Below are 25,469 nucleotides of genomic sequence, written 5' to 3'. Positions count from 1 at the left end.
ATCAGAATATTACCTACGGAATTTAAATTCCGTCGGTAATATTAAAATATACCAACGGAATCAGATTCCGTCGGTATATTCCGTCGATAAACCTGATTATTTTTGTAGTGGTAGGGTCGCGCGGAGTCAACACATGATCAACTGGAACGCCACATCTTTAGCTTCCGTAACCTCGATTATCGGAAAGGATTAATCACTTTTACCCAAATAACTATAAATAGTATCCTAAAACTAAGAATTCATATACATACACTTTGTACTCATTTCTATACTTCGTTTTCTGAGCTTTTTAATTACTATAAGAGATTTGTTCGTCATTATCGAAGAAGGAATTCATTAGTCCTTTTACTTATCTTAGATTAATAAACATCTAAGATATAATTTAGCAACCCTCAGTATCTTGCTTTATATTTTTATTATTTATATTAAATTAATTAAGTAGGTTCATAGTAAGAAAAATTGAGTTTTTCATTGTAAATTATTCAACCCTTCTAATTCCGATCCAACACTAATAACCTTTTATTGTTCTCTTACTTATCCCAAGGAATCACCATTATTTATTTTGTGACTGATTGAAATAACTAAAGTGACAAATTGTGTAATGATTAAAATATATGTCAACTTCGTAAATTTCATTTTACAAAGATAATTCTATATTTAATTTAACGTACATGCATAGTAGGGTTTTTGGATTTCAGCAATGGGCACCTTATACTTTATTCATATCCAAAGGACGAAATGTCTTTTATCTCTCCCCTTTTTTTCACCAAAAATCTCTATACAAAATTTCAATTTTACCATAAGTCTCCATGTAAAAAAATATTTATTTCAAATTTCTAATTCATATTAATTGACTTAGAGGGTGTTTGACTGAGCTTATAAGTTCTCTAAAACAGCTTATAAGTTGTTTTGGAACTTATAAATTTTTCAAATTTATTTGGTAAATTTTTTTTCAAACAGTTTATAAACTGTTTTGGAGCTTATAAGCTATTTTTAAAAAAGTATGGAAGATCCTATTTTTTTAAAAAAAAAATCTTATTTTAATAATTTGTTTCTCTAAAATATCCTTATATAATTTCATAAATCCCCATCTTATCGTCCATAAATTTTTATAAGTCTAATATCTTTTTATCTCCGCTGACTTTTCTTCCAACGTTGTATCATCTTCTCCGCCAACGCCTCTTTCTAATTTTTTCTCCCCTGGTTCAGAAATTCGCCCAAACCCCTCTATTAATAAAAATCTCAAAACCCTCTATTAATAGTATTATACCCTTTTTGATAATTTTATTAATAAAAGATCTTATAATACCAAACACATCAATATCTTTAAGTTGATTGTAATAAGTTCATCCAAACACTTTAACAACTTATTTTTAAAATAAAACCTAATAACTTATAAGCTCCTAAAACAACTTATAAGTTGTACGAGCTTATAAGCTGTTTTTAATAAATTTAGCCAAACACCCTCTTAATTCATTATCTATATAAAATATTATATAATTATACTCAATTAAAATACATATATACTTGATTTGAAATATTTTATACTTAATAAAATAGATTATATACCTTTATAAATAATGTTGATTGATCTATTATAGATTATGATCAATTAGATAGAAAATATACTAGATTTTAGTTTAAATGATACTGAATTTAAGAGAAATTATATTTTATTATAATTTTTTTCTACATATATTTTATCACATATTTAAACAATGTGCACATGAGAATGATACTTAATTTAAGAGGAATTATATCTTATTATGAACTTCTTATACCTATATTTTACCATGTATCTAAAAATTGTATGTATACATAGTGTACTATATTTGAGTTTAAATGATGCTTAATTTAGGAAGATTTTAAATCTCTTTTTGAATCAATAATATCTCATTTTAAATTTTTTATATTTATATTTTGTAATACTCCCTCACATATATACACAGATAGTAAAATAGATGCATTGATGTGGATTAAAAGTTACAATAAATATTCTTTCATATAGAGATGTAAAAACTTTGCATGTAGAGTTTAGATAATTTATCCTTATTTTGGATTTCATTAATGGGCCCCTTATACTTTATTCATATTCAAAGGACGCAATGTCTTTTATCTCTCTCTGTTTTTTTGCCAAAATTCTGTACTATCGATTTTTACCAAAAACTCTCAATATCCTCATCCAAGTAAGAGGGTGTTTAACTAAACTTATTAAAAACAGCTTATAAATTCATACAACTTATAAGTTATTTTAGGAACTTATAAGTTGTTAGGTCTTATTTTAAAAATAAGTTGTTAAAGTGTTTGGGTGAACTTATTACAATTAACTTAAAGATATTGATGTGTTTAGTATTATAAGATCTTTTTATTAATAAAATTACCAAAAAAGGTATAATATTATTAATAAAGAGTTTTGATATTTTTATTAATAGAGTGTTTTGGGCGAATTTCTGCATCGGGGGAGAGAAAATTAGAAAGAGGCGTTGGTGGAGAAGATGATACAACGTTGGAAGAAAAGTCGATGGAGATAAAAAGATATTAAGCTTATAAAAATTTATCGAGGATAAGATGGGGATTTATGAAATTATATAAGGATATTTTAGAGAAACAAATTATTAAAATAAGATCTTTTTTAAAAAAGTAGGCTCTTCCATACTTTTTTAAAAACAGCTTATAAGCTCCAAAACAGCTTATTTTGACAGCTTATAAGTTGTTTGAAAAAAAATTTACTAAACAAATTTGAAGAGCTTATAAGCTCCAAAACAGCTTATAAGCTATTTTAGAGAGCTTATAAGCTTAGCCAAACATCTTCTAAATATTTATTCAAAGTTATAATAAATTCTTATAACAGAAAACTAGAAGGAAAAAAAAAATCATTTAAAGAAATATAGTTTTATATTTTTTTGAAAAAAAAATCATTTCTAGACAGTATGTTGAAAAATAAAACATGAGAGACTCGACGGTATAAACTGAAACTTCTGGGGTGCTTTTTGTAAAACTGACAAAAACTCTGGGTCCCGCCCAATTGCATACATGGATTGCCCATGTGGGCATTTGCCCCATTGGATCTGGGTCTAAATTACATGTCCACATTTAGAACCGAAGCACAAAAATCATACGTGTAGCTTTCATGTGTTTTTAATACAAAATCCCCAAATTTAAAGGATTTTAGCTTGTTCATCCTCTATGTCCCTACCCACAATAATTTGAGTAGGATCTCACGATTCGACTTCTATTTATGATATATTGTAAAATATTTTTTTAATTGGATGATAAATTTAGGATGTTATATTGTTTAGCTACCAATAATTTTATATTTATTTTGATCATCTATGGAAAATTTTGATGGAGCCAAATTGTTGAGATTACAAGGCTATAAACATAGTCCTACATTGAAAACACATGAGAAAAATCATGAGTTTATTTGGTTAGAGTCCAAGAGAAAACCCATGAATGAAGACTTAAGTACAAAGTGGACAATATTATACTATTGTGGAGATAATAACTTATAAAATATATTTCAAATTCTGATCATTTAATACTATCCATAAAAAAAAAATTATAATAATTTAAATAGGGATTTGTGAGATTATTAAAATACCCTAGATAATAACTTACCATTTAGCACTATCCTTAAAAAAAACAATAATTTAAGTAGGGATTTGGTGTGATATAAACATTTTTGCATTTATTTATCATGGTGTATAGTGCATTATGGCATTCAATAACACATTATTAGAATCAATCAACATCATTTTGGAGGTCTCAAATTAATAATTAATTCTAGTGCATACATTCATTTCGCTATCGAGTACACTTTTGGAAGAATCTCTATATTTTCTTCACTAACTATATTAGTTTCACTTTGTTGGAATCAAATGAATAGATTTTTTTAATCCATTTTACCCATGACATTTATTCCCGATATCTTACAAAGCATATGCACCGTCCCACAAAGTGCTTAGGTATTCTTTTGATATACTTTTAGATAAACTATGATTAGATATTTTTTTCAAATGTATATTTTTAAAAATAAAACACCCTTATATGATAATTAAGGCACTTTCTAATCTTTGCCCCATTATAAATTTGAGATCAGATTCTCTGTCCCCATATTCTTATGTCCTCATGTTTTAAATCACATCTCAAAGATATAGTGTAAATCATGAGGATGTCATAACCGTCACAAAAAAATATGAGGACATAAGAATCTGGAGTGAGAGGATCTTATCTCTATAAATTCAGATGTTAATAAACTTGTCACGTAGGATTCAACACCTTCCTAAACGAGACCAAGCCATTAAGAGAAGATAATTATTGATTAACATTGAGGTAATCACCTTTATTCGTAGTAACGGCAGAGCGAAAAAAAAGAGTAAAAAAATAAAAACACGAAGAACAGCAGGATACACACGATACGTTACAAACTAATCTCTTCAAGCTAACAACGTGATTCTGCTACCGTACTTATATTGTCCATCTTCTTCTCAATGCATCTGCCACTTCGTTTCCTTGGATGCATTTCTCGTTTGAGATCATGAAAAAGATTTATCCTTCAAAAACTAATCTTCTTTCTCTACTTCTCTTTCTAATTATTCCTGCGTTAGTGGCGACTGCGTCAGAAATGGAGGAGAAAGCCATCTATCTCGTGACAATGGAAGGAGAACCAGTGGCATTTCGTCAAGCAGATGCTACGGCATCAAAGAGACATAAACCATTACAATATAAAATGTATAGTGCATTTTTAGGAATCAGTGGTCATATTTTCATATTTTTAGGAATCAGTGGTCATATTTTAAACTCAAGCAGGGAACAAGCAAAGCTTTTGGCGAAGTCTCATGACCAACTTCTTGAGAGCAATCTCGAGGTGCAGAGCTACCAAAAAGTGTACAGCTTCCACCACATAATCAATGGCTTTGCCGTCCATACCACTCCCGCTCAGGTACTTCTTCATAAAGCATCACTGAATGCCCATTCACTCGGACGCTTGTTCATAGACAATTTGGTACAGGCAAAGAGGCTCGAATCAATTCCCGGTGTGCTAACAATAGAGAAGGATCGAAGAGCCAAGCTGATGACAACCTACACACCCCAGTTCTTAGGGATCCCTCAGCGAGTATGGCCCCAAGCAATGGCCGGCGCCAAGTATGGAGGAGAAGGCATGCTAATTGGCGTCATTGACACAGGCATCGACCCCAACCATCCCAGCTTTGCTTGTTCCGAACTCCCCTTGCCTCAAAACTCAACGTTAGACAGTTGCACTGCATCGCTCTTCGGTTCACTTTCCTGCCAGCAAGGTCCTCTGTTTCCTCCAGGTTCCTGCAATGGCAAGATAGTTTCTGCTAGGTTTTTTGCTCGTGGAGCCGCGACAACCCTTCCCTTGAATGCTTCCAGGGACTTCTCACCCTTTGACGAGCTTGGACATGGCAGGTGATCGTGCAGAGGAGTGATAATTAAGTCAGTCTGTCGCTTTTGTTCTTTATTATGCTGGATTGAGTTGTTCTGCCACAGCCATGTAGCTTCCATTGCAGCTGGGAATTGGGGAGTTCCTGCCGTCGTCAATGGTTTCATGTATGGATTTGCAAGCGGAATGGCTCCTCGTGCAAGGCAAGACTGCTTGCTCTTCTTGATTTTGTGCACAGAAAACTTACTTTTCATTTTTTTTAAAAAAAAACAGGCTTGCTGTTTACAAGGCTCTGTATCCTGCAGGTGGAAATGTTGCTGACATTGTGTCAGCCATTGATCAAGTAAGAACTGAATCAGAGATTTTGCGTCATAACTCCAAAAAATAATTGACGTTTTGTCTCAATTATCTAATCAATCTGTAGGCTGCACGCGATCAAGTTGATGTGCTGGTGCTCTCCGTCGGCCCAGATGAGCCCCCGGAGGGCATCGTTAGCTTCATGAGCATACTCGACATCGCGTTGTTATTCGCGAGAAGAGCAGGCATCTTCGTCGCTCAGGCCGCCGGCAACCAAGGCCCGGCCGCTGCCACATGCTCATCTTTCAGCCCTTGGGCAATGGGTGTGGCAGCGAGCACTACCGGGAGAGTTTACGTGCCTACTCTTCTCACCGGCGATGCTCATCGACTACCAGGCGTTGGCTTAACAGGTAATAAGTAACTTAGAACTGAATCCGACATCACTTCTTCCAATGTAACAATCGATCATACGCATTGATTTTAATTAGCACCAACTCCGGGAAATGGGCTCTTCCAGTTTAAGCTCATCGCGGCGAAGGACGCTGCGGTGAAGAACAGTTTGGATTCAGAAGAATGTCAATTTGCAGATGCCCTGAAGCCTGAATTGGTGATCAACAGCGTTGTGATATGTTCATTCTCACAGGGGTTTCTTAATGGAACCTCATCTCTCGCTGCCATACTTGACACCGCAAAAGCTCTTCATTTCATTGGATTTATCTTTATCGCCAACCCTGCTTACGGCGACTTCGTCGCCCATCCTCTTCCTTTCAGCGTTCCCGGAATTATGATCCCTCGAGTAGCTGATGCGCAGGTGGTAAAATGTTTGTTAATTTGATTAAATTTTTGGAGTTACAATTAAGATCCTGTTGGAGGTCGATGCAGGTGCTCATGGCGTACTACGAGAACAACACTTGTAGGGACGAGAGAGGTGCGGCGATCAGCTACAGAGCCACCGGAGCCATTACAGAAGGCCGGCACGCTTTCTTCTCCGATGACGCGCCTGTCGTCTCCCGGTTCTCATCTCGAGGGCCTGGCGTCATGGACGACCAGAAGAATCCGGCTGACGTCCTGAAGCCGGATATCCTGGCACCGGGGGAGCAAATTTGGGCGGCCTGGAGCTCGCTTGGCGTCTCCGACCCTGTACTCTCTGGCGACGACTTCGCTCTGCTCTCAGGGACGAGCATGGCGGCGCCGCACGTGGCCGGAGTCGCTGCGCTGATCAAGCAGCTCCGCCCCTCGTGGAATCCCTCCATGGTAGCCTCCGCCCTGTCCACCACCGCCTTGAAGCATAACCACCGAGGGCTCCCGCTCCAGTCGCAGGGCTCGGACCTGTACTCCTCGCGCCCGTCGACTCCGTTCGATCACGGCGCCGGAATGGTGAACCCCGAGGCGGCGCTCGACCCGGGATTAGTCTTCTCCGCCGGTAATGATTTAATCACGCATCATTCATCAACTGCCATAGGTTTGACAATGTCCTCGCATGTTATAGAGTTCGAGGACTACGTCAACTTCTTGTGCGCGTTGCCCAACGTCACCCAGGCGCTCGTCCGATCCGCCACCGGAATGAAGTGCGACGCCGAGTCCGACCGCTCTCCGGCGGATCTTAATCTGCCGTCGGTGACCATATCTGCGTTAAGAGGGCACCAAACGGTGAAACGCAGCGTGAGAAATGTTGCAGGGAAGGCAGAGACGTACCTGAGCTCCGTCAGGCCGCCACAGCCGGAGGTGGTGGAGGTGAGCGTTCATCCAGAATGGTTTGAAATCCCTGGAGACGGAGTGCAAGATTTGGAGATCGAGTTCAAGGTGCTCCAGACATCGGAGTCATTTGCATTTGGGGAGATCGTTTTGACCGGGAGCCTGAATCACGTAGTCAGGTTGCCATTGGCAATTCGACCGGTGGGATTCGGATGAGCATTTGCTAGATGTCGACGGCAGGATGAAAAAAAAAACTACTTTTAAATTTTCATTTTAACAGCAAGCAGAGAAATATTGGAAGTGAACGATCGATCAAATTTAACCACAATCTTAGGTATTTCATAAAATCTAGATAACTGATTAAGAAACGTGTCGGTGTCATTGCGCTCGTTCGACAGTTCGTCTCGGGCATGGAGCCGCCAGGGCAGCCCTCAGAAAAATCACGTGACTAGTTGTTCCTTCGCATACCGTATCGGCTTCGAACCGTAACATTCCTTAAAATCCGCTCCGAAACGTTACTTACCCATTTGGCAGTTGCCGAGCATTTAGTTCACTGAACGCCCACTCCTCTACCGTCCTTGACTCCTTGCGCTCCTCTTTTCTTTCGCTGCTACTAGAAACCCTACTCTTTCCGCTCCCAGATCCCGATCTTCCCTTCCGTAGTATCCAATTCTCGCGAATCCGCTGGTTATCTCCTAGACCGGTCTATCATCGATCAAAATCCTTCTCTGGATCGCGAGACTTCACGATTTTGTTGTTTCTTAAGTTGGAAAACCGCCGCATTTCGACGGTTCAATCGGCTTTGGTGTTGCGCTTCGCTGGATCGCGACATTGTGGTATGACCTAATTATGAACCTTTTAATTTTTGCTGCATCTACTTTTTCGATCTTCTTGTTCGATTTCCTGATATTTTTGTGTGTAGTTTTTGCATACGTTTGATTTCAACTTGGACAATTAACTGAACTAAATCTTTCGGATTGATGCTGGATTTCACTTTTTTCCCATTTGTGGAAAGTTGTGCTGATTTTTTTTTTTAAAAAAAGGGAGAGAATCGGAAATGCCGATTTTTGCTCTAGTTTCCGGAATTGTTCTCATGATTCAATGCATGTTTTAGCAAACGATCCATTCGTTATGTATTACTTTTTGGGGGTTTCAACTGAACCACTTTCCTTTATTTTTAACTAAAATCATTGTGTAGATCGGCACTGTGAAGAGGAATTGCATTAAAAAAAAATCTTTGTTTTATTCTTGATTTACTGCGAATCTTCTGATCGTGGAATTAGATGAGTTTGTGATTTTTTTTTTCGCTTTTTTCTTCACACAAAAAATAAGTAAATAGATAAATAACTATTCATGTTCGATTCTTGATACTTGCTCGTTCCTCTGTGAGCGCCGATTAAGTACTATGCCACATAAATTTTGGGAAAGACTTGGGTTCTGGGAAGAATGCTATTTTTTTTTAATAGCGTGTTGGATGGTAGCCAGCCTGTTGCCTTCTCATTAATTGGATTGAATTGAATTTTCATACGTGAGCTTAGTCAAAATCCATATGATGTTGACGGGCGTTGCTGTTGGTCTTTTTGGTGCTGCCTTTTTTTTCCCTGAAAATAACGTTTGTACCTTAAAAAATGTTATTGCTTGTGAGATGTTATTACCTCCAACTGGCACTACTGTCCATAATCTTGCCTATCAGAATAAAACCATTATAAATTGCATTAGAAGAACTTTTATTATTCAATGTTGTATTTTCTGCCAAAAAATTTGCATAGCCCCTTAACTAATATTTCCTTTGCTAATAGTTTGATGATTCCTCAGCTGGTTGGATATCAGGTTGTAAATTTATTACAAGGTATGGAAGCTGAGTTCTGTTCTGTCAGGACAACTCTATCCCCTTCACGGTATGAAAGTGGGGATGAAGAGCTTTCTGTGCTTCCCAGGCACACTAAAGTCATTGTCACTGGAAACAACAGAACTAAGTCTATTTTAGTTGGACTTCAAGGCGTCGTCAAGAAGGCAGTAGGTCTTGGTGGCTGGCATTGGTTGGTTAGTAATTCTTTCATCCATTACCTGCCCACTATTCTTGTATATTTTTAGTAGTTGTATGCTACCAAGAAGCGGGTATCTAAATGGAGCTAAAATATCAGGTATGATCTCACATTGGTGGTTTGTAAATTTGACCTCCAAACTAGAAGTTTTTTTTTTTTCCTTCAAATCAATGTACAGGATTATTAACTATTATGGTTGGAGAAACATTCCTAGAGAACATACCAATGATGATGTCATGCACTTATCAATGATAAATTGATGCCGATGCAGACGCTTCCTGTATCCCCCAATTCACCGTATTTTCGATTACTTCCACAATTATCTTTAGCTTAGTTTTGGCACTCAATTGTTCAAAGCCTGAGTTAGATCTTTCACTTAGAAGAGAGGGTTTAGATGCCAATTATAGTTTCCAATCTTAATTGATCTGACACCTTTGCTTAGTTACTTTATGTGAAATTTTGGACTATTTTCTTTCCATGCAATTTGGATAAAGCAAGTTGGAAGTCTTGCTAATAAAATTTGTTGGCATTTTATCAGGTTCTAAAGAATGGCGTAGAAGTGAAACTGCAAAGAAATGCATTGAGTGTCTTGGAAGCCCCTACAGGAAACGAAGATGATGATGATGACATTGAATATGATAACTCATTCTGCAGTAGCTCAGACCTGGGAGACAAAGACATTGATTGCTGTAAGTTCCTACTGTTTACTAATTGGGATCTATAATTATCTTCATTAGTTAGATATTGCTTGAAATTAAGAAGTAAAGCCTGCAGTATGCCTATATATTTTTAATTTTTATTAAAGTTATGTTGTCTTGACAGCTAGCTTAGAGTTCCGTAAGACAACAAAGCCAAGGGTTCGGCATACCAAGCCATGGGCATCCTTTGCAAAGTCAAGTGGTCGGAGCAGTTGTCAAGACACTCATACTAATGCCCATAAACATCAAATGGTGAGGAGATGTTGTGTTGAATAATTCAATATCATTCACAATATATCTCATTATCATCTTTCAATTTTTTGTTTTTAAAATAAAATCCATCTTTAAACTTTTTTGACTTGTATGATTGCATTGTTTTGAGATTATATATTTCCATGGGTGGTTCAAACCATTTGAATCATCCGCATGATTCCTGAAGAATCTTAGTATGGGTCATCTTGGTTACACAATCTTCAATTGAGTATAACTTAGTAAACAATGAACAGAGACTTAACTTGGCTAAGCTTGGGACGCCGACCTTATGGAGATACTGGAGGCACTTCAATCTCGTATGTTTCTTGACCAGATTCTACTCGTGAGACCCTTTACCTTTTACTAAGCTTGAAACCAACTGATGCACAGGTGAACGTCAACCCCAAGCCAACCAAGGAACAACTGATTCTTGGTGTTCAAAATCATCTCCTGTCACAGGTCTTCCTTCTGTTTTCTGTTTCTTGGACTACTACTTTCTTCTAACAATTAACATGTTTTTTTTTATCTGATCTCTTGTTCACATTCCTACACATAAGCAGGAATTGGATGAGATGCAGGTGATCATGGGTTTCATCCACTCTGCCAAAAGATTGAAAACACTTAACCCATAAAGAGGAACAAGGTGGTGTGATTGGACGGATTGTAAAAGTGCCTTACCTAATGGACTGCAGTGATTGAACCATGGCACTTGATGATTTTGTAGTCTAGTAAAATATATATATATTTATATATATACCTACCTAATGGACTGCAGTGATTGAACCATGGCACCCAATGATTTTGTAGTCTATATATATGTATTTATATTTTCTTGTTTTGGTGAGAATGGAAAGGACATACTTCTTATTCGGTTGTGGTGGAGGGGACAGCGTGCTTAAAAGATGAGTCGGAAAAGGACGATTTATTCTATATAATCTTCCGGATTTTGCGGTGTAAAATGAGTCATGTGTTCTTGTCTTCCACTCCAGCACCCATGACCCATTTGATAAGCAGAAGAGAACATATGCAAAAATAGAGATAATTAATAGATTTGGATGATTTCGTCACGTGTGGGAAGTTGCAGTTTTTCTGTGGCTTTATCCACAGCTCTAGCCACGTTCTAGTGAATAAGAAATGTGTCTTTTCCCCACATTAAGTTCTATTGCTTTCCTGGTAGAGATCTCTTCTAAAACTGTGAATATTAGCATGCAAAATCTCGCTTCATGATTCAAAGTCGTTCCATGGTCCTTTGTTACGTCATTTTGAGTTTATGGTATTCGGTGTGGATGATTTCAACCTGATTTTTAAAATTTGTCCCAGAGACTAGTTTTGCATATTATGTCAAGTTTTAAAACCATTATTATTTAATTTTGTGAGGTATTATTGTTCTATTTTTTTTCTAAATTAAATTGTAATTTTGTTTATTGCAGTAAAAAGATGATTCTGCATTTCTTAATTTTTAAAATTAGGAGGTAAATTTAAAATAGACCGTCTCTATATTTTTTTTTTTAAAAAAAAATTATACGTAATAGCTTAATTTGCAAATTCATTTTTCTATATATATTTTTTTTCACTTCTATTCGTTACCAAATTCCATTTTGGTTAAATGCATTAAAACGCCCGAAGATTTGGGTTAGTTTTAATGTTAACCCAATTTAACAGAAATATAGAACTCCAAAACCTAGAGAGAGAGAGAGAGAGAGAGAGACACGAGGGACGATGCATTCGTTCGGTTACAGGGCGAACGCGGTGGTGACGTTCGGCGTCGCTATCCTGGCGGTGATGTGCGCCATGGCCTCCCTCTCTGTAAATTTCAACTCTCCTTCGCCCACCGCCGACGTCAAGGTAAGAACTCACGGCTTGCTCTCTCCTTCTTTACCCGTTTTCAGGTCATCAATCCCTTCCGGTCGGCGATCCCTCAAGACTTTGCTCTGTACTGACACCCAATATGTTCAATTGCATGATTTGCTGTCGGATTTGGTTCATCTGTAACAAATAATTTGGATCTCTATCTTAGCTGTCAACAGATTTCTTCAAGATGAACGGATTATGTTGTTGACATAGATGTTCTTTGTTTGATAGAAAAACCAAGTCATTTTCAAAATAATTGGCGTTCGTCCTGTTTCCTGAACTGTTTGTTATTTGCATCAGTCTCTTTCCTTTTGTCAATCAAATTAATAGCTAGATGTAACTATAAAGCACCCATCAATGGGATTGTGGGCCTTTTATGATGCTAACTCTTGACTATAGTAAGCATATAATTTGTTAAAGATGTGATTTTCTTTTACGTAAGTGGTATGAAGTTATACATTTTTCTTGTGACTGACTCTGTTCTTTACCCTAGTTAAGTTGACGATACTAATTGTTTATCCTCTTGATGCATTATAAGCCGCTTCAATGTTTTCTTCTTTTTCTCCCAACATTTTGTCCTGACTTTGTTCTTCTGCAGGTTCTTAATGTGAATTGGTTCCAAAAGCAACCAAATGGGAATGATGAGGTTAGTTCTGTTAGTGTTGTATTGTTGTTGCCCTTGTTACTAAGGCAAAATTTCCATTCAAAGAAACTATTTTGCACATTTATCATTTAGTTTAATTTTGCAAATATACCACCATAAAACATAAAAAATCGAGTATGTATCCAGTTTGAGAGTTCTTTCTTGAAATAGTAATAAACTGGCTACTTTTATAAAATTCCTTTGTCAAATTTTGTTTTTTTATTGTTTTTCTTCGATCTTATAGTATATTTAATTTTTGAAATGACATTTAAATATCTTGGAATGCCATTTGAATATGAAAAATGAATTCAGAGGACATGCAATACAAAATGAAAAAGGAGATATTGGCATGAAACTAAATAAAAGTTAAAATTATATTAAGGGCATTTTGCTTATATCATTTTACCCAAACATCCTTACCTAAAAAAAAAAGGACAGTCCGGTGCACGAAGCTCCCGCCATGCGGGGTTCTGGGGAAGGATCCATTGTACGCAACCTTATTCTGCTTTTTGCAAGAGGTTGTTTCCAGGATTTGAACTCGTGACCTTTTGGTCACATGACAACAATTTTAGTTGCGCCAAAGCTCCCCTTCTATGGATGATAAAATATTGAATTTCGTAATGGCAAATCTGCAATTCTGTTATTTTGAAAAGTAAATATGTATTTTCCCCTTGGCATTATCAGTTGAAATTTTAAACATTTATTTTAAAGTAAATATGTATTTTAAATTTTCAAAAATGGCATTGTAAAATTTTCTTAGAATAGTAACAAAATGATTGTAACTAACCATATTGCTCTATAACTTTTAAACATTTATGATGTCCCTTTGAATTTGATCACACAAGTATTTTAATATTTTCAAGATATTCTTTTTATTAATATTCGAAAATGTTATTTGAATATTTGGATATGACATTTGAATATGAAAAAAATGACTAAAAGAAATAAAATGCAAGATGAAAAGTGAGACAAAGAAAAAAAATGAAAATAAACAATTACAAAAATTATAATAATGACAATATAAAACATCAATAAGCTAAATTTAATTCAAATGAATTGTATTTGTTAAAGATTTGAAATTTAGAAGGATATATACGCAATACTAAAATTTGTAATGCTAAGTGATAAATATGTTTTTCATTATTTTGGAAAAGTATATCTTTACCCTTTGATTAATGGTCTATAATACTTAACTAGTACCTCTCTAGATTTCTATACATTTTTGCATTTTCTTATATGGGTAATTCATAATACTTGCTATTGCAAGTATAATTTAAAATACACTAAAACACCAACACAGGCTGCAGTTGCTGTTAGGCCAGAGCATTGCGTAGATAAGTATACTGAAATTTAGTGTTCTTTTGCTTGAAACCTTTGACTGCTTTTTGGCCAAAACATTGATTCTATGGATACAAAATCAAAATGCATACTATATGAAGTTTAAGATCAATGAGTCGAATTACAAACTCTGTCAAAAGAACATGTGCAATAATTAACTGTTTTCACTACCATCTATTAAAAAGAAATGAATAGTATGTATCTTATTTTCACTCTATTTCATTTGTCAGACTTACCTAAAGGGAACTGGTCTCACTTATCTGCTCTTACAATATGTGTAAATTTCATGTCTGATCATTTTTTTCCAATTGTATGGAAATAAAATCATAGGAAATGGATGGAATCAAGTTCTTTCTCTATTTCCTTGAACTAAATAAGTGAAATGCATCCTTTCATTTCACTTCTTTTCTTTTCCTGCCTATTTCTTTCCAATTAAACACAAAATTAGTATCTCCTGTTAGCAGTATCTTTGTTTGAAAGGAAAAAATGGGAAAACAGTAAATCCTCCTCCTTCTAATTTGCTATATTGTCCAGAAGAAAAATCTGCATATTGGGTGAAAATTTCAATCAACTAAACCTGATTATATGATATAGATTTTGTTGATTCTTGCACATTATACTACTAAATTACGTTTTTCTGTTCACTGCTAGCATAGGACATTTTATTATTAAACACATTATATATGGACATAAGAATCTTGCAAGTTGCTGTTTATCTAACTTCATGTACTGTTATACTTTCTAGGTCAGCTTAACAATGAACATATCAGCAGATCTTTCATCCCTTTTCACCTGGAATACTAAACAGGTTTATTTTCACACTTAATAATCAGCATATTGTTAAGTATATTGTTGGACATAGTGTTGATAATTAGAACCTATTATCTGCTGTTCTATGTTGTAAGTGTACAATGATTTAAGAATTCTTTTCTTGGTAATTTGCATGTAATTATGTCAAACATATTTGGCGTTAAGTCATTGCCTTTTGCAATTGTTCCTGTTTCATCCTAAACTGACTACCTATTTGGGAAGGGGCACCCCTTTAGTATTAAGCACAGTCAGGATGCCTACTATAAGCCATTGTTGGATGATGAGCCAGTGCCACCCTCTACACTGATGGGTTTGAAATACCCTCCTCAGGTCCTCACATCCTGTCATGTTCAGAGGTATGAATTGAAGCTTTAAGTGTATCTAGGATAGAGCACATGCAGGAGTCCTCAGCTGACCATCAAACTCAAAGGTGCGGGCTGTGGCTCTATGTACATCCATGACACGCACTTTTTTCATTAGGTTCTGACATATGAGTTAAGGCTTTGATATTATGTTGAAAGTGAGACCACTTAATCGCGAAAATGATTTGCCATTTTGAAGACCAGAGATGGCCACTAGCATAATATAGGCACATCCAAAATCCCTACACTTAGTGGGACTATGACATCAGTACTCTTCCCTATTTGCTGATGGGTGTAGAGTATTCTCCATAAAAGTTTTGATAGTAAATCTCATAGAACCATCTAATGAATTACTAGTACTTGATTGATCATAAAAGACTATTTTAACTTGAAACTTGAGTTTGAGAAAAATGATGCAGGTTTAGGGTTTCAGAGGGTACAGGAATTGTGTACCTGTAACCTGACTGATATGGAGAGTGCATTCTAGGACCAGCCATAAAACACTAGATCTATGTATGTACTATATGGAAGAGTGGGTATTTTGGTGTACATCCGAGTTGGTAGTTCTAGATAGGAAAGGTTTATATGAATACAATTTAGGTTTAATGAGACATAGTAATATGAAGTTGGTGAGGGGAGTTGATTTCCATGGCAACCGCAATTCATATAAATATTTCAATTGGCAGTATTTTTAATACACACTTTTTTTTGAAGTATCTATTTTGAGTGGAAATAGGAGATATTGTTCTGCTTAAATATATTTACCTGAGTTGGCATCTTTTCCACAATAATTTTATAATGTAATATCGAAATCAATAACTTCTAAACATAATATTAGAGAGAAATTGTAACTTATCATTAAAAAAATCATGAATTTTTTGTTTTGCATGCTGAGGTTATGGTTCTTTTCATATAGAATTTTCAATAACTCAAATTCTAGTACATGAATGATTTTAAAGGAGTCTGAGAAGTGAAGAAAGATTAAAACATTCAAGTGGAATCTTTGTTGTTGCATTCGATACAAAGCATAGCTACAACGTTGCATCTTCACTTCTATTCCAATATTACAATCAGGAATCTATAGCTTGGATATTATGATCCACATAAGATGTTAAAGCTGGAGAAATCTAATTATGCAAAGGTTGTAATCCTTGGATAGATGAGTAGGATATTTTTTGCCGTGCCATTGAACTTGATACTGTGATATGTGTATGATGATTTGAATTTCTGAAGGATGCATTTAAAATCATAGTCGCAAACCTGGAATGAATGACGCCAGGAATGTGAAGGCATGCTAATTTTTGATTGACTATTTGAGCAATGCTCACTTTTAATAGTTTTATGCCATTTTTGGATCATTTTGCATATGGAGATATTGTGCATTCTTCCTTTTCTATTGTAGTTAAAAACACATTACCTTAACAAACATGGAGATCAGACACAAAGAAGTATACAAGATACAACTCTGCCACTGAAATATTGTTTTTAGTGGATTGGCTAACCATCTATTTCAAAACCTCGAGCCATTTGGAAAGACAACCAATCTTTATTTTTATATTCTTAATACACCCCAATCATGTATATGTTGGATCGAGACGCGCTAGAGGGGGGTGAATAGCGCTCGCGGCTATTTTGTTTCGATTATCGGAATCGTAAAGGCGTAAGAGTTAAAGCAGCGGAATAAACAGAGAACAATCACACAGAAAGACGCAGGGGATTTTACTTCGTTCGGAGCCTAGATCGACTCCTACTCGAAGGCCCGCGATCCTTGATCGCTTTGCGTGGGCAATAACTATAAGCTCGATAAAAATGATTACAAGATGAAGTACAATAGCTAACAATAAACAATTGAATTATACCGACGACAGTGAGAAAAGCTGAAGTTTCGGAGCTCCGGGTCGTCGGGTGGTTGTCACAGCAGTTCGGGATCGTGTCGTTAGCAGCTGGTCGCAGAGAGATTACTTGGAATTCCTTGTGATGAGCTGCTGGTCGAGATCCCTTATAAAGGGTGTTCAAGGCGCCTTTTACTGTTCACCAAGGCGCCTTGAATGAGCCGAGTCAGCCGCGGAGATAAGGGCTGAACTGGTCGAACCTTATCAGGTTCAAGGCGCCTTCAGCCTCTCCATGGCGCCTTCATCAAGCTGTCCAAGGTGCCTTGGCTTCCTTCAAGGCGCCTCCAAGCTTGGTTCGCAGTCAGCTCAGGTTTTGCACCCGAGGCGCCTCCAAGCTCCATGGAGGCACCTCGGTATTGTTCATCCGAGGCCAATTTTGCACTTTGGTCCCTGCAAGATATGTTAAACACAAAAATACCCTGCATCACAAAGTTAACTCATAACACATAAGTGATAGTATAAGAGTGAAAGTTTGACAGTCTCCGGACTGTCTGAGTCTGACTTTGGGTTTCCATCCAGAAACCCTAGGTTAACCCGACGCCTATTGTTCCCTCTGCGGGGAACGCGTCCTCACCTACTCCACTCAGGAGATTTACCTGCTGCCAGTGCGATCCTCCAGATCGACTGGACTTTTGCTCAGCAATCGAAGTTTCCGGACTTTCTACTGGACATTCGCTTCCTGGCTAGTCCAGTCTTTCACCTGGTTCGCGACACCAGGACTTTCCACCTAGGGTTACCACCTCCTAGGACTTTTGCCTGGAGCCTTCGACCTGCCAAGACTTTTCGCATAGGGTTACCACCCCCTATGACCTAGGGTTACCACCCCCTAGGGTTTTTACCTTGCCTAACCACAGTTAGGGCTTTTGCCTAAGTATCACTTAGGATTTTCTTGCAAGCTCCATGAACCTTGTCAGATAACACCACAGCTTAACTTTGAGCCCTTTGTCATAATCAAAACTCAGGTTCGATCATCTGGTGCTCACTGCACCAACAATCTCCCCCTTTTTGATTATGACAACCTTGGTTCAAAGTTAAGTAAAACATAACATTAAATAAAGGAATAAATAATGGAAGTTAACCATGAGCATCAATGCAATTTTAAAGTTTATGCTCCCCATTTCATTATGTTTAATTTCTTGATTTCTTAACTTTGACTTTTCTCTCCCCCTTTGACTTAAATCAAAAAGAATTAACACAAGAGAGAAATAGTTTATTTAATTTTAAGCTCCCCCTAAAGGGTAGCATAGTTAAGTACTTAGACTTTGATAAAAAAAATTTGGTTAAGTGCTTTAGCTTAATTTATAAGGCTTTTGAAAATAATAATTTTCAACACGTATTTAGTCTTAAAAAGACTTTTCTTTTCAAAAAGAATTGTTTTGAAAACCACTTAGCTAAATTTGGAATGTTTAGCTATGTTTTCAGCTTAAAAATGATTGCGCTGAGAAAATATCTTGCCAAGTAGCTAAGTTTAGAAAATAATTTAACTAACTTTAGTTAGAGAAAACTTAATTAAGTACTTAGCTTTGAAAACTAACTTTAAGACCAACTCAAAATCACTCCCCCTTAATTAATGTCTTAATAAATTCTTAGGGTCCTAGAGTCCAAGTATGAGAGGTCAATAAACATAAGTAATAAAATAATGTTCCTAATTTTCCATCTCACCTATTCTAGGTTGCCAATCATGTTCAGCTTATAAGTAAGTGTGAGATGGAGTTAACTCTACTTTAATTGATATTTAAAGTAAGTTAGAGTTTGAAAAGACTAAACATTTAAAGTTTTGAAGATTTTCAATTAATTAAGTTTGAAATCATGATTTGAAAAGAATTAAAATTTTAATAACTTGAAATTTGATTATAATTTGAAAAACTATAATTTTGTAGATAATGATTTTGAATATTTAAAATGTTTTTTCAAACGATTTTTAAGATGATTTTTTAAATAATTTTTATAATGATTTTTAAAGAATTTTTCAAATAATTTTTCAAATGATTTTTAAAGAATTTTTCAAATAATTTTTAAAATGATTTTTAAAGAATTTTTAAATAAGTTTTTCAAAGATTTTTCAAAGGATTTTCAAATAAGTTTTTTAAAGATTTTTCAAAGGATTTTTCAAAGATTTTTCAAAGGATTTTTAAATAAGTTTTTTAAAGATTTTTCAAAGGATTTTTCAAAGATTTTTCAAAGGATTTTTAAATAAGTTTTTTAAAGATTTTTCAAAGGATTTTTCAAAGATTTTTCAAAGGATTTTTAAATAAGTTTTTCAAAGATTTTTCAAATGACTTTGAAATTAAGTTTTAAAAGATTTTAAAAATGATTTTGAAATTAAGTTTTAAAAGATTTTTAAAATGATTTTTCAAATTAAGTTTTTAAGAGATTTTTAAAATGATTTTCAAATTATGTTTTTTAAAATATTTTTAAAATAATTTTGAAATTAAGTTTTTTTAAAATAATTTTGAAATTGAGTTTTTTAAAAGATTTTTAAAATAATTTTGAAATTGAGTTTTTAAAATAATTTTGAAATTAAGTTTTTTAAAAAGATTTTTGAAATGAATTTTAAGAGATTTTTCAAATACTTTTGAGATTAGTTTTTATTTGAAAAAATAATATTAATTAATTATGAATATAATTTTGAATTTCTATTCCTTAGTCATCTCACCCGATCTAAATTGTCAATTAGGGACTCCTATAATTTTTGTGAGATGAATTATGGTTCAATTTTAGGGTTTAGTTTAACTTTGTGTTAGATTCAGGTTTAACTTTGGGTTCAACAAGTAAGCATTCTTTGGCTAAACTTTTGGGCTATGGTGAGTCACAAGGACATCATTAAAGTAACCATGCCTTCGAGGTTTTTCAAATAGTCCTACCCATTGAACTTAATACAAAACCTTGGTCTAACTGGTTAGGATCCATAAAGGGTAGCTTCGGTCAGTTCTATTTAGCCAAATGCATCAGGTTGAAGTCATATCTTCCTAGATGTGCGATGACTAAGCTTCCCCAACGTACTATCATCCAATACTTCACCAATACCGTGGGTTAAGTTAAACCTAGCTCCTTTTAATCTAACCTTAATTACCCTGCCAGGTAGTCTACTCTTGTTTATCCATTTCGGGTAGATTAAGTTCGGTTACCCAGTCGGGTAGTTTAGTTGGGGGTGCCAGCTATTCTGGATCCTCCTTCTAATTTTTGAATTAATTTCGAATTGAATTTCGAATTTTTAATTGAATTTTGTATTTTAATTGAATTTTTTTTTAATTTTTAATTTAATTTCGAATTTTTAATTTAATTTCGAATTTTTAATTTAATTTTGAATTTTAATTTAATTTTTAAATTTTTAATTTAATTTTGAATTTTAATTTAATTTTTAAATTTTGAATTTAATTTTGAATTTTAATTTATTTTTAAAATTTTTAATTTAATTTCGAATTTTTAATTTAATTTCGAATTTTTTAATTTAATTTTGAATTTTTTAATTTAATTTGAAATTATGTTCGTTTTATTAATATCGTTTTTCTTTTTGCTCCCCCTGGATCATAGCCTCGATATGATCTGTCGAGGTAGTGTATTTGATCCTTCGGGACCCAATATTGACCAAGTCCAACTTGATTAACCAAGTTGGACTTGGGTACCCATGCTTGGACTGATTTATTATTTTGTCTATTCATAATTGACAAATATGATTTATATTTTCGTTTTCGCTTAAATCCAAGTCCGGATTTATTGTAAACGGCTCTTTGTTTTCCAAGAATCAAATCAAGATTCTTGGAACCCAACGTGAACCGTTCCAATATGTCTTTAAGTTCTTTAAGTTGAGTTTTCAAATTGAAATTTTCTTCCTCAAGTTGTTGAACTTGAGTTGAACTTCCAATTTGAACTGGCTCATTTAAAGAACTAGAGTCAGTAGCTTCCTTAAGGGCTATTACCTCCTTTTGGAGTGACTTGACCCGGACGTTGGATTTAGCTAATTTCTTTAATAAGTAAGGAATTAAGTTTTCCGTATCATCTAAGTTAATACTAGAAATTAAAGAACTTACAGTGGGTTTGGGTCCCTCGGAAACGGATACAGATCCGTGGCTTTTCTCGGACTCGGATCCGGATTCACTCTCGGTATCTGTCTCGTATTCGGACTCAGTTTCCGCCACAGATGCTAGTACCGGTAGTGCGAGGAAGCTTGCCGGTTCTTCTTCGTCAGTCTCAGATTCATCTGAAGACTCGAACCATGTTGCCTTTATCATTTGTTTCTTTCTAGCTTCCTCTGACTTGCTTATACCTGCAACCAACGTAATACCTTCCTCGACCGAAGTAGTATCATACTGTTCATCTAATTCAAATAAATCATCTATTAAATTATGCTTACTTACTTGGCTACCTTCGTGTAACTGAATCAGATTCTCCCATAGCTCCTTGGCGCTTGAGAATGGGCTGGCGCGATTCAGCTCCTTATTCGTTAAGCCGCACTGAAGTGTATACGTTGCTTTTGCGTCTGCTTCTACCTTTTTGATAAGGTTCGCGTCCCAGTTCTCGTACGGTAGTGGCATGCCGGCTTTGTCAGTTGGTATTTCGAGCCCGGTCTTGGTGATCATCCAGACATCGAACTCGGTTCATAGGTACGACTCCATTCGGCCTTTCCAGTAGCCGAAGTCTTCGCCGGAGAAGAGCGGTGGACGAGTGGTGCTATAGCCTTCTTGGAGAGCCATTGAATCTTGCACGAAAAAGTGAACACAAAACTTGTCCCAGGACTTGATCCTGGATTAGTAGTGTGGTAGAGGGATAGAAATAGAAATTTACGAGTTTCGAGAAAAAATAATAAAATAATAATAAAATATTGTTAAAAAATATTAAAAAAAATATTATTTCAAATTTTGCCAAATTCGATATTTTATCAATACTAATAAACCGTGAAAAGATGAAAATGAATTTTTCGAAAATAATTTTGGAGGGAAAAAACGAAAGGCGTAAGATTTTATTTTTATCCTATAAGAGCGAAAAAGCGACGAAAAAAATGCTCGAACGGTAGTTGTACCAATTCAGAGCAACCCCGCTCCGATACCAATTGTTGGATCGAGACGCGCTAGAGGGGGGGTGAATAGCGCTCGCGGTTATTTTGTTTCGATTATCGGAATCGTAAAGGCATAAAAGTTAAAGCAGCGGAATAAACAGAGAACAATCACACAGAAAGACGCAGGGGATTTTACTTCGTTCAGAGCCTAGATCGACTCCTACTCGAAGGCCCGCGATCCTTGATCGCTTTGCGTGGGCAACAACTATAAGCTCGATAAAAATGATTACAAGATGAAGTACAATAGCTAACAATAAACAATTGAATTATACCGACGACAGTGAGAAAAGCTGAAGTTTCGGAGCTCCGGGTCGTCGGGTGGTTGTCACAGCAGTTCGGGATCGTGTCGTTAGCAGCTGGTCGAAGAGAGATTACTTGGAATTCCTTGTGAAGAACTGCTGGTCGAGATCCCTTATAAAGAGTGTTCAAGGCGCCTTTTACTGTTCACCAAGAGATTACTTGGAATTCCTTGTGAAGAGCTGCTGGTCGAGATCCCTTATAAAGGGTGTTCAAGGCGCCTTTTACTGTTCACCAAGGCGCCTTGAATGAGCCGAGTCAGCCGCGGAGATAAGGGTTGAACTGGTCGAACCTTATCAGGTTCAAGGCGCCTTCATCAAGCTGTCCAAGGCGCCTTGGCTTCCTTCAAGGCGCCTCCAAGCTTGGTTCGCAGCCAGCTCAGGTTTTGCACCTGAGGTGCCTCCAAGCTCCATGGTGGCGCCTCAGTACTGTTCATCCGAGGCCAATTTTGCACTTTGGTTCCTGCAAGATATGTTAAACACAAAAATACCCTACATCACAAAGTTAGCTCATAACACATAAGTGATAGTATAAGAGTGAAAGTTTGGCAGTCTCCGGACTGTCCGAGTCTGACTTCGGGTTTCCATCTGGAAACCCTAGGTCGACCCGACGCCTACTGTTCCCTCTGCGGGGAACGCGTCCTCACCTACTCCACTCAGGAGATTTACCTGCTGCCAGTGCGATCCTCCAGATCGACTGGACTTTTGCTCAACACTCGAAGCTTCCGGACTTTTTGCTGGACATCCGCTTCCCGGCTAGTCCAGTCTTTCACTTGGTTCGCGACACCAGGACTTTCCACCTAGGGTTACCACCCCGTAGGACTTTTGCCTGAAGCCTTCGACCTGCCAAGACTTTCTGCATAGGGTTACCACCCCCTATAACCTAGGGTTACCACCCCCTAGGGTTTTTACCTTGCCTAACCACAGTTAGGGCTTTTGCCTAAGTATCACTTAGGACTTTCCTGCAAGCTCCATGAACCTTGTTAGATAACACCATAGCTTAACTTTGAGCTCTTTGCCATAATTAAAACTCAGGTTTGATCATCTGGTGCTCACTGCACCAACAGTATGAGTGGCATAATAGACTTGACTAACACAGACATGCCCAGTGAAGTGATGATATAATTCTATTAGCACAGTATCTCTTAACTTTTGATATCGTCTTACAGCTGATTGGTTGAACATTTATGTCAAAAGTTTGTTCTGTTACGAAAGGGACCAATTTTCATCCCTTTCAGTTCACACATTATAAAGAACATTTCTCTAACTCTAGGTAACTCCATAATTAACTCCCTAGATGACATGTAATGAATGACAATATATCTCTCAATTAACTTCATGTCACAAAACATGCCTAGATAATTATAGCAATAACCAATTGATTATTTGCTCTCTCCTTACAATCTTCATAAACTTTTCACAACAGAATAATTTTCAATTCCATTGCAGGATCTGTTTACAAATTCATTAACTTTGGTCTAAAAATATTTAATTGGATTATGTAGGTGTTTGTTTTTGTAGCGGCTGAGTATGAGACACCACAGAATGCCTTTAATCAGGTGAACCTAGTGTTATTTACATATTGTAGTTTGTTACCGTTACAACTTCAGTAATGGTGTTTTCTATCATTTATTTATTTTTTTGTGACATGTTGACCGAAATCATGCAATCATGATAATTTTGGATGGCAGGTTTCACTTTGGGACGGAATCATACAATCTAAAGAACAGGCCAAATTCTGGATTCATACCACAAACAAGTATCGATTTACTGACCAGGCAAGAAATTTAATACATCCTTGGTCTTCTAAAATAATACAATATATTTTTTTATGCATTATGATAATACTCTTCTTAACATATTGATCGTGAATAGTGAATTCTTAATTTGTTTAATAAAATAAAATATTCACTAGTATTAGCTCTCTACTATTTGGCTACATGGTTTTCAGCTATATTGTAGATGAATAATGCACAGGTAGGTTCATAGTGGCTATGTAACAAGTAACCGTTTGTAAAATATATCTTTCCTCTTCGTATCTGTACAAGACATGGAGAGCTCAGTAGGTTGACATTGCAGAATACTATTAAGAATCAGACTAGCTTTAAGCTCATCATCCTTGTTCATTTCCAGACTCAGCTTTGATCTTCATTATTTGTTCATAATGGACACCTATGCAAAGCCGTCAATTTTTATCTCTGCATGAATTAATTAAGTTTTCTTTATCTAAAAGTCTCATCATGAAAGAAACCTTGTAATCAGTTATTTTCTTAGCAGTCTCTGGTTCATATTGCTTTGTCCAATGTTAATTGTGCGAAATCGGAAGCGAATACCACAATTCATCAGTCAATTGTTTGATACTCTATTACTTAATCTCTTACATTTCAAATTGTGTGCAGGGCAACAACCTTAAAGGAAAGGATTACAACTTGACACTCCATTGGCATATCATGCCCAAGACTGGCAAGATGTTTGCCGACAAACTAGTCATGACTGGATACAGTCTTCCTGAGGATTATAAATAGTTAGCTCTTCCAACTGTTTGAGAAATAGATACCATGTTGTATGATTCTAGCAGCAAGATTTTGCAGAAAGATAGCAATTTATGGTTTTTCTCTCCTTTGTCCTCTTATGGTGGCTTTTGGGTGAAGAGCAACAAACACTAGCTAAAGCTTCTTAGCTGTTAGTGCGGGATTCGTTTCCAAAGCCCTTCTTTGTATGATACAATCGCTTTTTGGACTATAGATTTTAGTTTGAAGCCATTTCCCTCTTAATCTGCCCCCTGAAAGAACTACTTAACAACCACCATCCACTTTACCGCTTGCTTTGC

The 25,469-nt window shown here is 35.9% G+C and overlaps 3 protein-coding genes across 5 annotated transcripts; all 3 read left to right on the top strand.

Moving 5' to 3' along the window:
* The first annotated feature begins 4,504 nt into the window (after positions 1–4,504).
* Positions 4,505–7,655, top strand: LOC122054154 (subtilisin-like protease SBT2.4). The gene is made up of 9 exons (XM_042615970.1): positions 4,505–4,731; positions 4,810–4,942; positions 5,012–5,430; positions 5,512–5,607; positions 5,678–5,747; positions 5,829–6,111; positions 6,190–6,512; positions 6,584–7,124; positions 7,191–7,655. The coding sequence occupies exons 1-9, from the start codon at positions 4,517–4,519 to the stop codon at positions 7,610–7,612; spliced, it is 2,502 nt and encodes an 833-aa protein (XP_042471904.1). The 5' UTR covers positions 4,505–4,516; the 3' UTR covers positions 7,613–7,655.
* Positions 7,656–7,936: 281 nt separating this feature from the next.
* LOC122052902 lies at positions 7,937–11,350 on the top strand. Of its 3 annotated transcripts, none has more exons than XM_042614644.1 (7): positions 7,937–8,232; positions 9,227–9,439; positions 9,980–10,130; positions 10,264–10,391; positions 10,646–10,708; positions 10,782–10,850; positions 10,952–11,350. In XM_042614644.1, exons 2-7 carry the CDS (start codon positions 9,248–9,250, stop codon positions 11,021–11,023), a joined length of 675 nt encoding a protein of 224 aa, XP_042470578.1. In that variant the 5' UTR covers positions 7,937–8,232; positions 9,227–9,247; the 3' UTR covers positions 11,024–11,350. The 3 variants fall into 3 exon arrangements, with proteins under 3 accessions (XP_042470578.1, XP_042470577.1, XP_042470576.1); XM_042614643.1 differs by having other exon boundaries at positions 9,212–9,439; XM_042614642.1 differs by having other exon boundaries at positions 9,196–9,439.
* Positions 11,351–12,025: 675 nt separating this feature from the next.
* Positions 12,026–25,401, top strand: LOC122052903 (signal peptidase complex subunit 3B-like). The gene is made up of 6 exons (XM_042614645.1): positions 12,026–12,236; positions 12,841–12,888; positions 14,969–15,031; positions 24,145–24,198; positions 24,331–24,417; positions 25,039–25,401. Exons 1-6 carry the CDS (start codon positions 12,111–12,113, stop codon positions 25,162–25,164), a joined length of 504 nt encoding a protein of 167 aa, XP_042470579.1. The 5' UTR covers positions 12,026–12,110; the 3' UTR covers positions 25,165–25,401.
* The last annotated feature ends 68 nt before the right edge of the window (positions 25,402–25,469 follow it).

The sequence above is a fragment of the Zingiber officinale genome, chromosome 3A, assembly GCF_018446385.1.
Source record: "Zingiber officinale cultivar Zhangliang chromosome 3A, Zo_v1.1, whole genome shotgun sequence".
In the NCBI taxonomy this organism is placed as follows: domain Eukaryota; kingdom Viridiplantae; phylum Streptophyta; class Magnoliopsida; order Zingiberales; family Zingiberaceae; genus Zingiber; species Zingiber officinale.
Note: the sequence above shows the minus strand (reverse complement) of the source record. Positions and strands in the feature narration are given on the sequence as shown.

Bases quoted from the DNA above. Each gene is read 5' to 3' on its own strand.
- LOC122052903 (XM_042614645.1), top strand. From the start codon at position 12,111: ATGCATTCGTTCGGTTACAGGGCGAACGCGGTGGTGACGTTCGGCGTC. The intron at 15,032-24,144 runs GTTTATTTTCAC...TGGATTATGTAG, and splicing joins TCACCTGGAATACTAAACAG to GTGTTTGTTTTTGTAGCGGC. The intron at 24,418-25,038 runs GCAAGAAATTTA...AATTGTGTGCAG, and splicing joins AGTATCGATTTACTGACCAG to GGCAACAACCTTAAAGGAAA.
- LOC122052902 (XM_042614642.1), top strand. From the start codon at position 9,200: ATGATTCCTCAGCTGGTTGGATATCAGGTTGTAAATTTATTACAAGGT. The intron at 10,131-10,263 runs GTAAGTTCCTAC...TTGTCTTGACAG, and splicing joins AGACAAAGACATTGATTGCT to CTAGCTTAGAGTTCCGTAAG. The intron at 10,392-10,645 runs GTGAGGAGATGT...AACAATGAACAG, and splicing joins ATGCCCATAAACATCAAATG to AGACTTAACTTGGCTAAGCT.
- LOC122054154 (XM_042615970.1), top strand. From the start codon at position 4,517: ATGCATTTCTCGTTTGAGATCATGAAAAAGATTTATCCTTCAAAAACT. The intron at 4,943-5,011 runs GTACTTCTTCAT...AATTTGGTACAG, and splicing joins TCCATACCACTCCCGCTCAG to GCAAAGAGGCTCGAATCAAT. The intron at 5,608-5,677 runs GCAAGACTGCTT...AAAAAAAAACAG, and splicing joins GGAATGGCTCCTCGTGCAAG to GCTTGCTGTTTACAAGGCTC.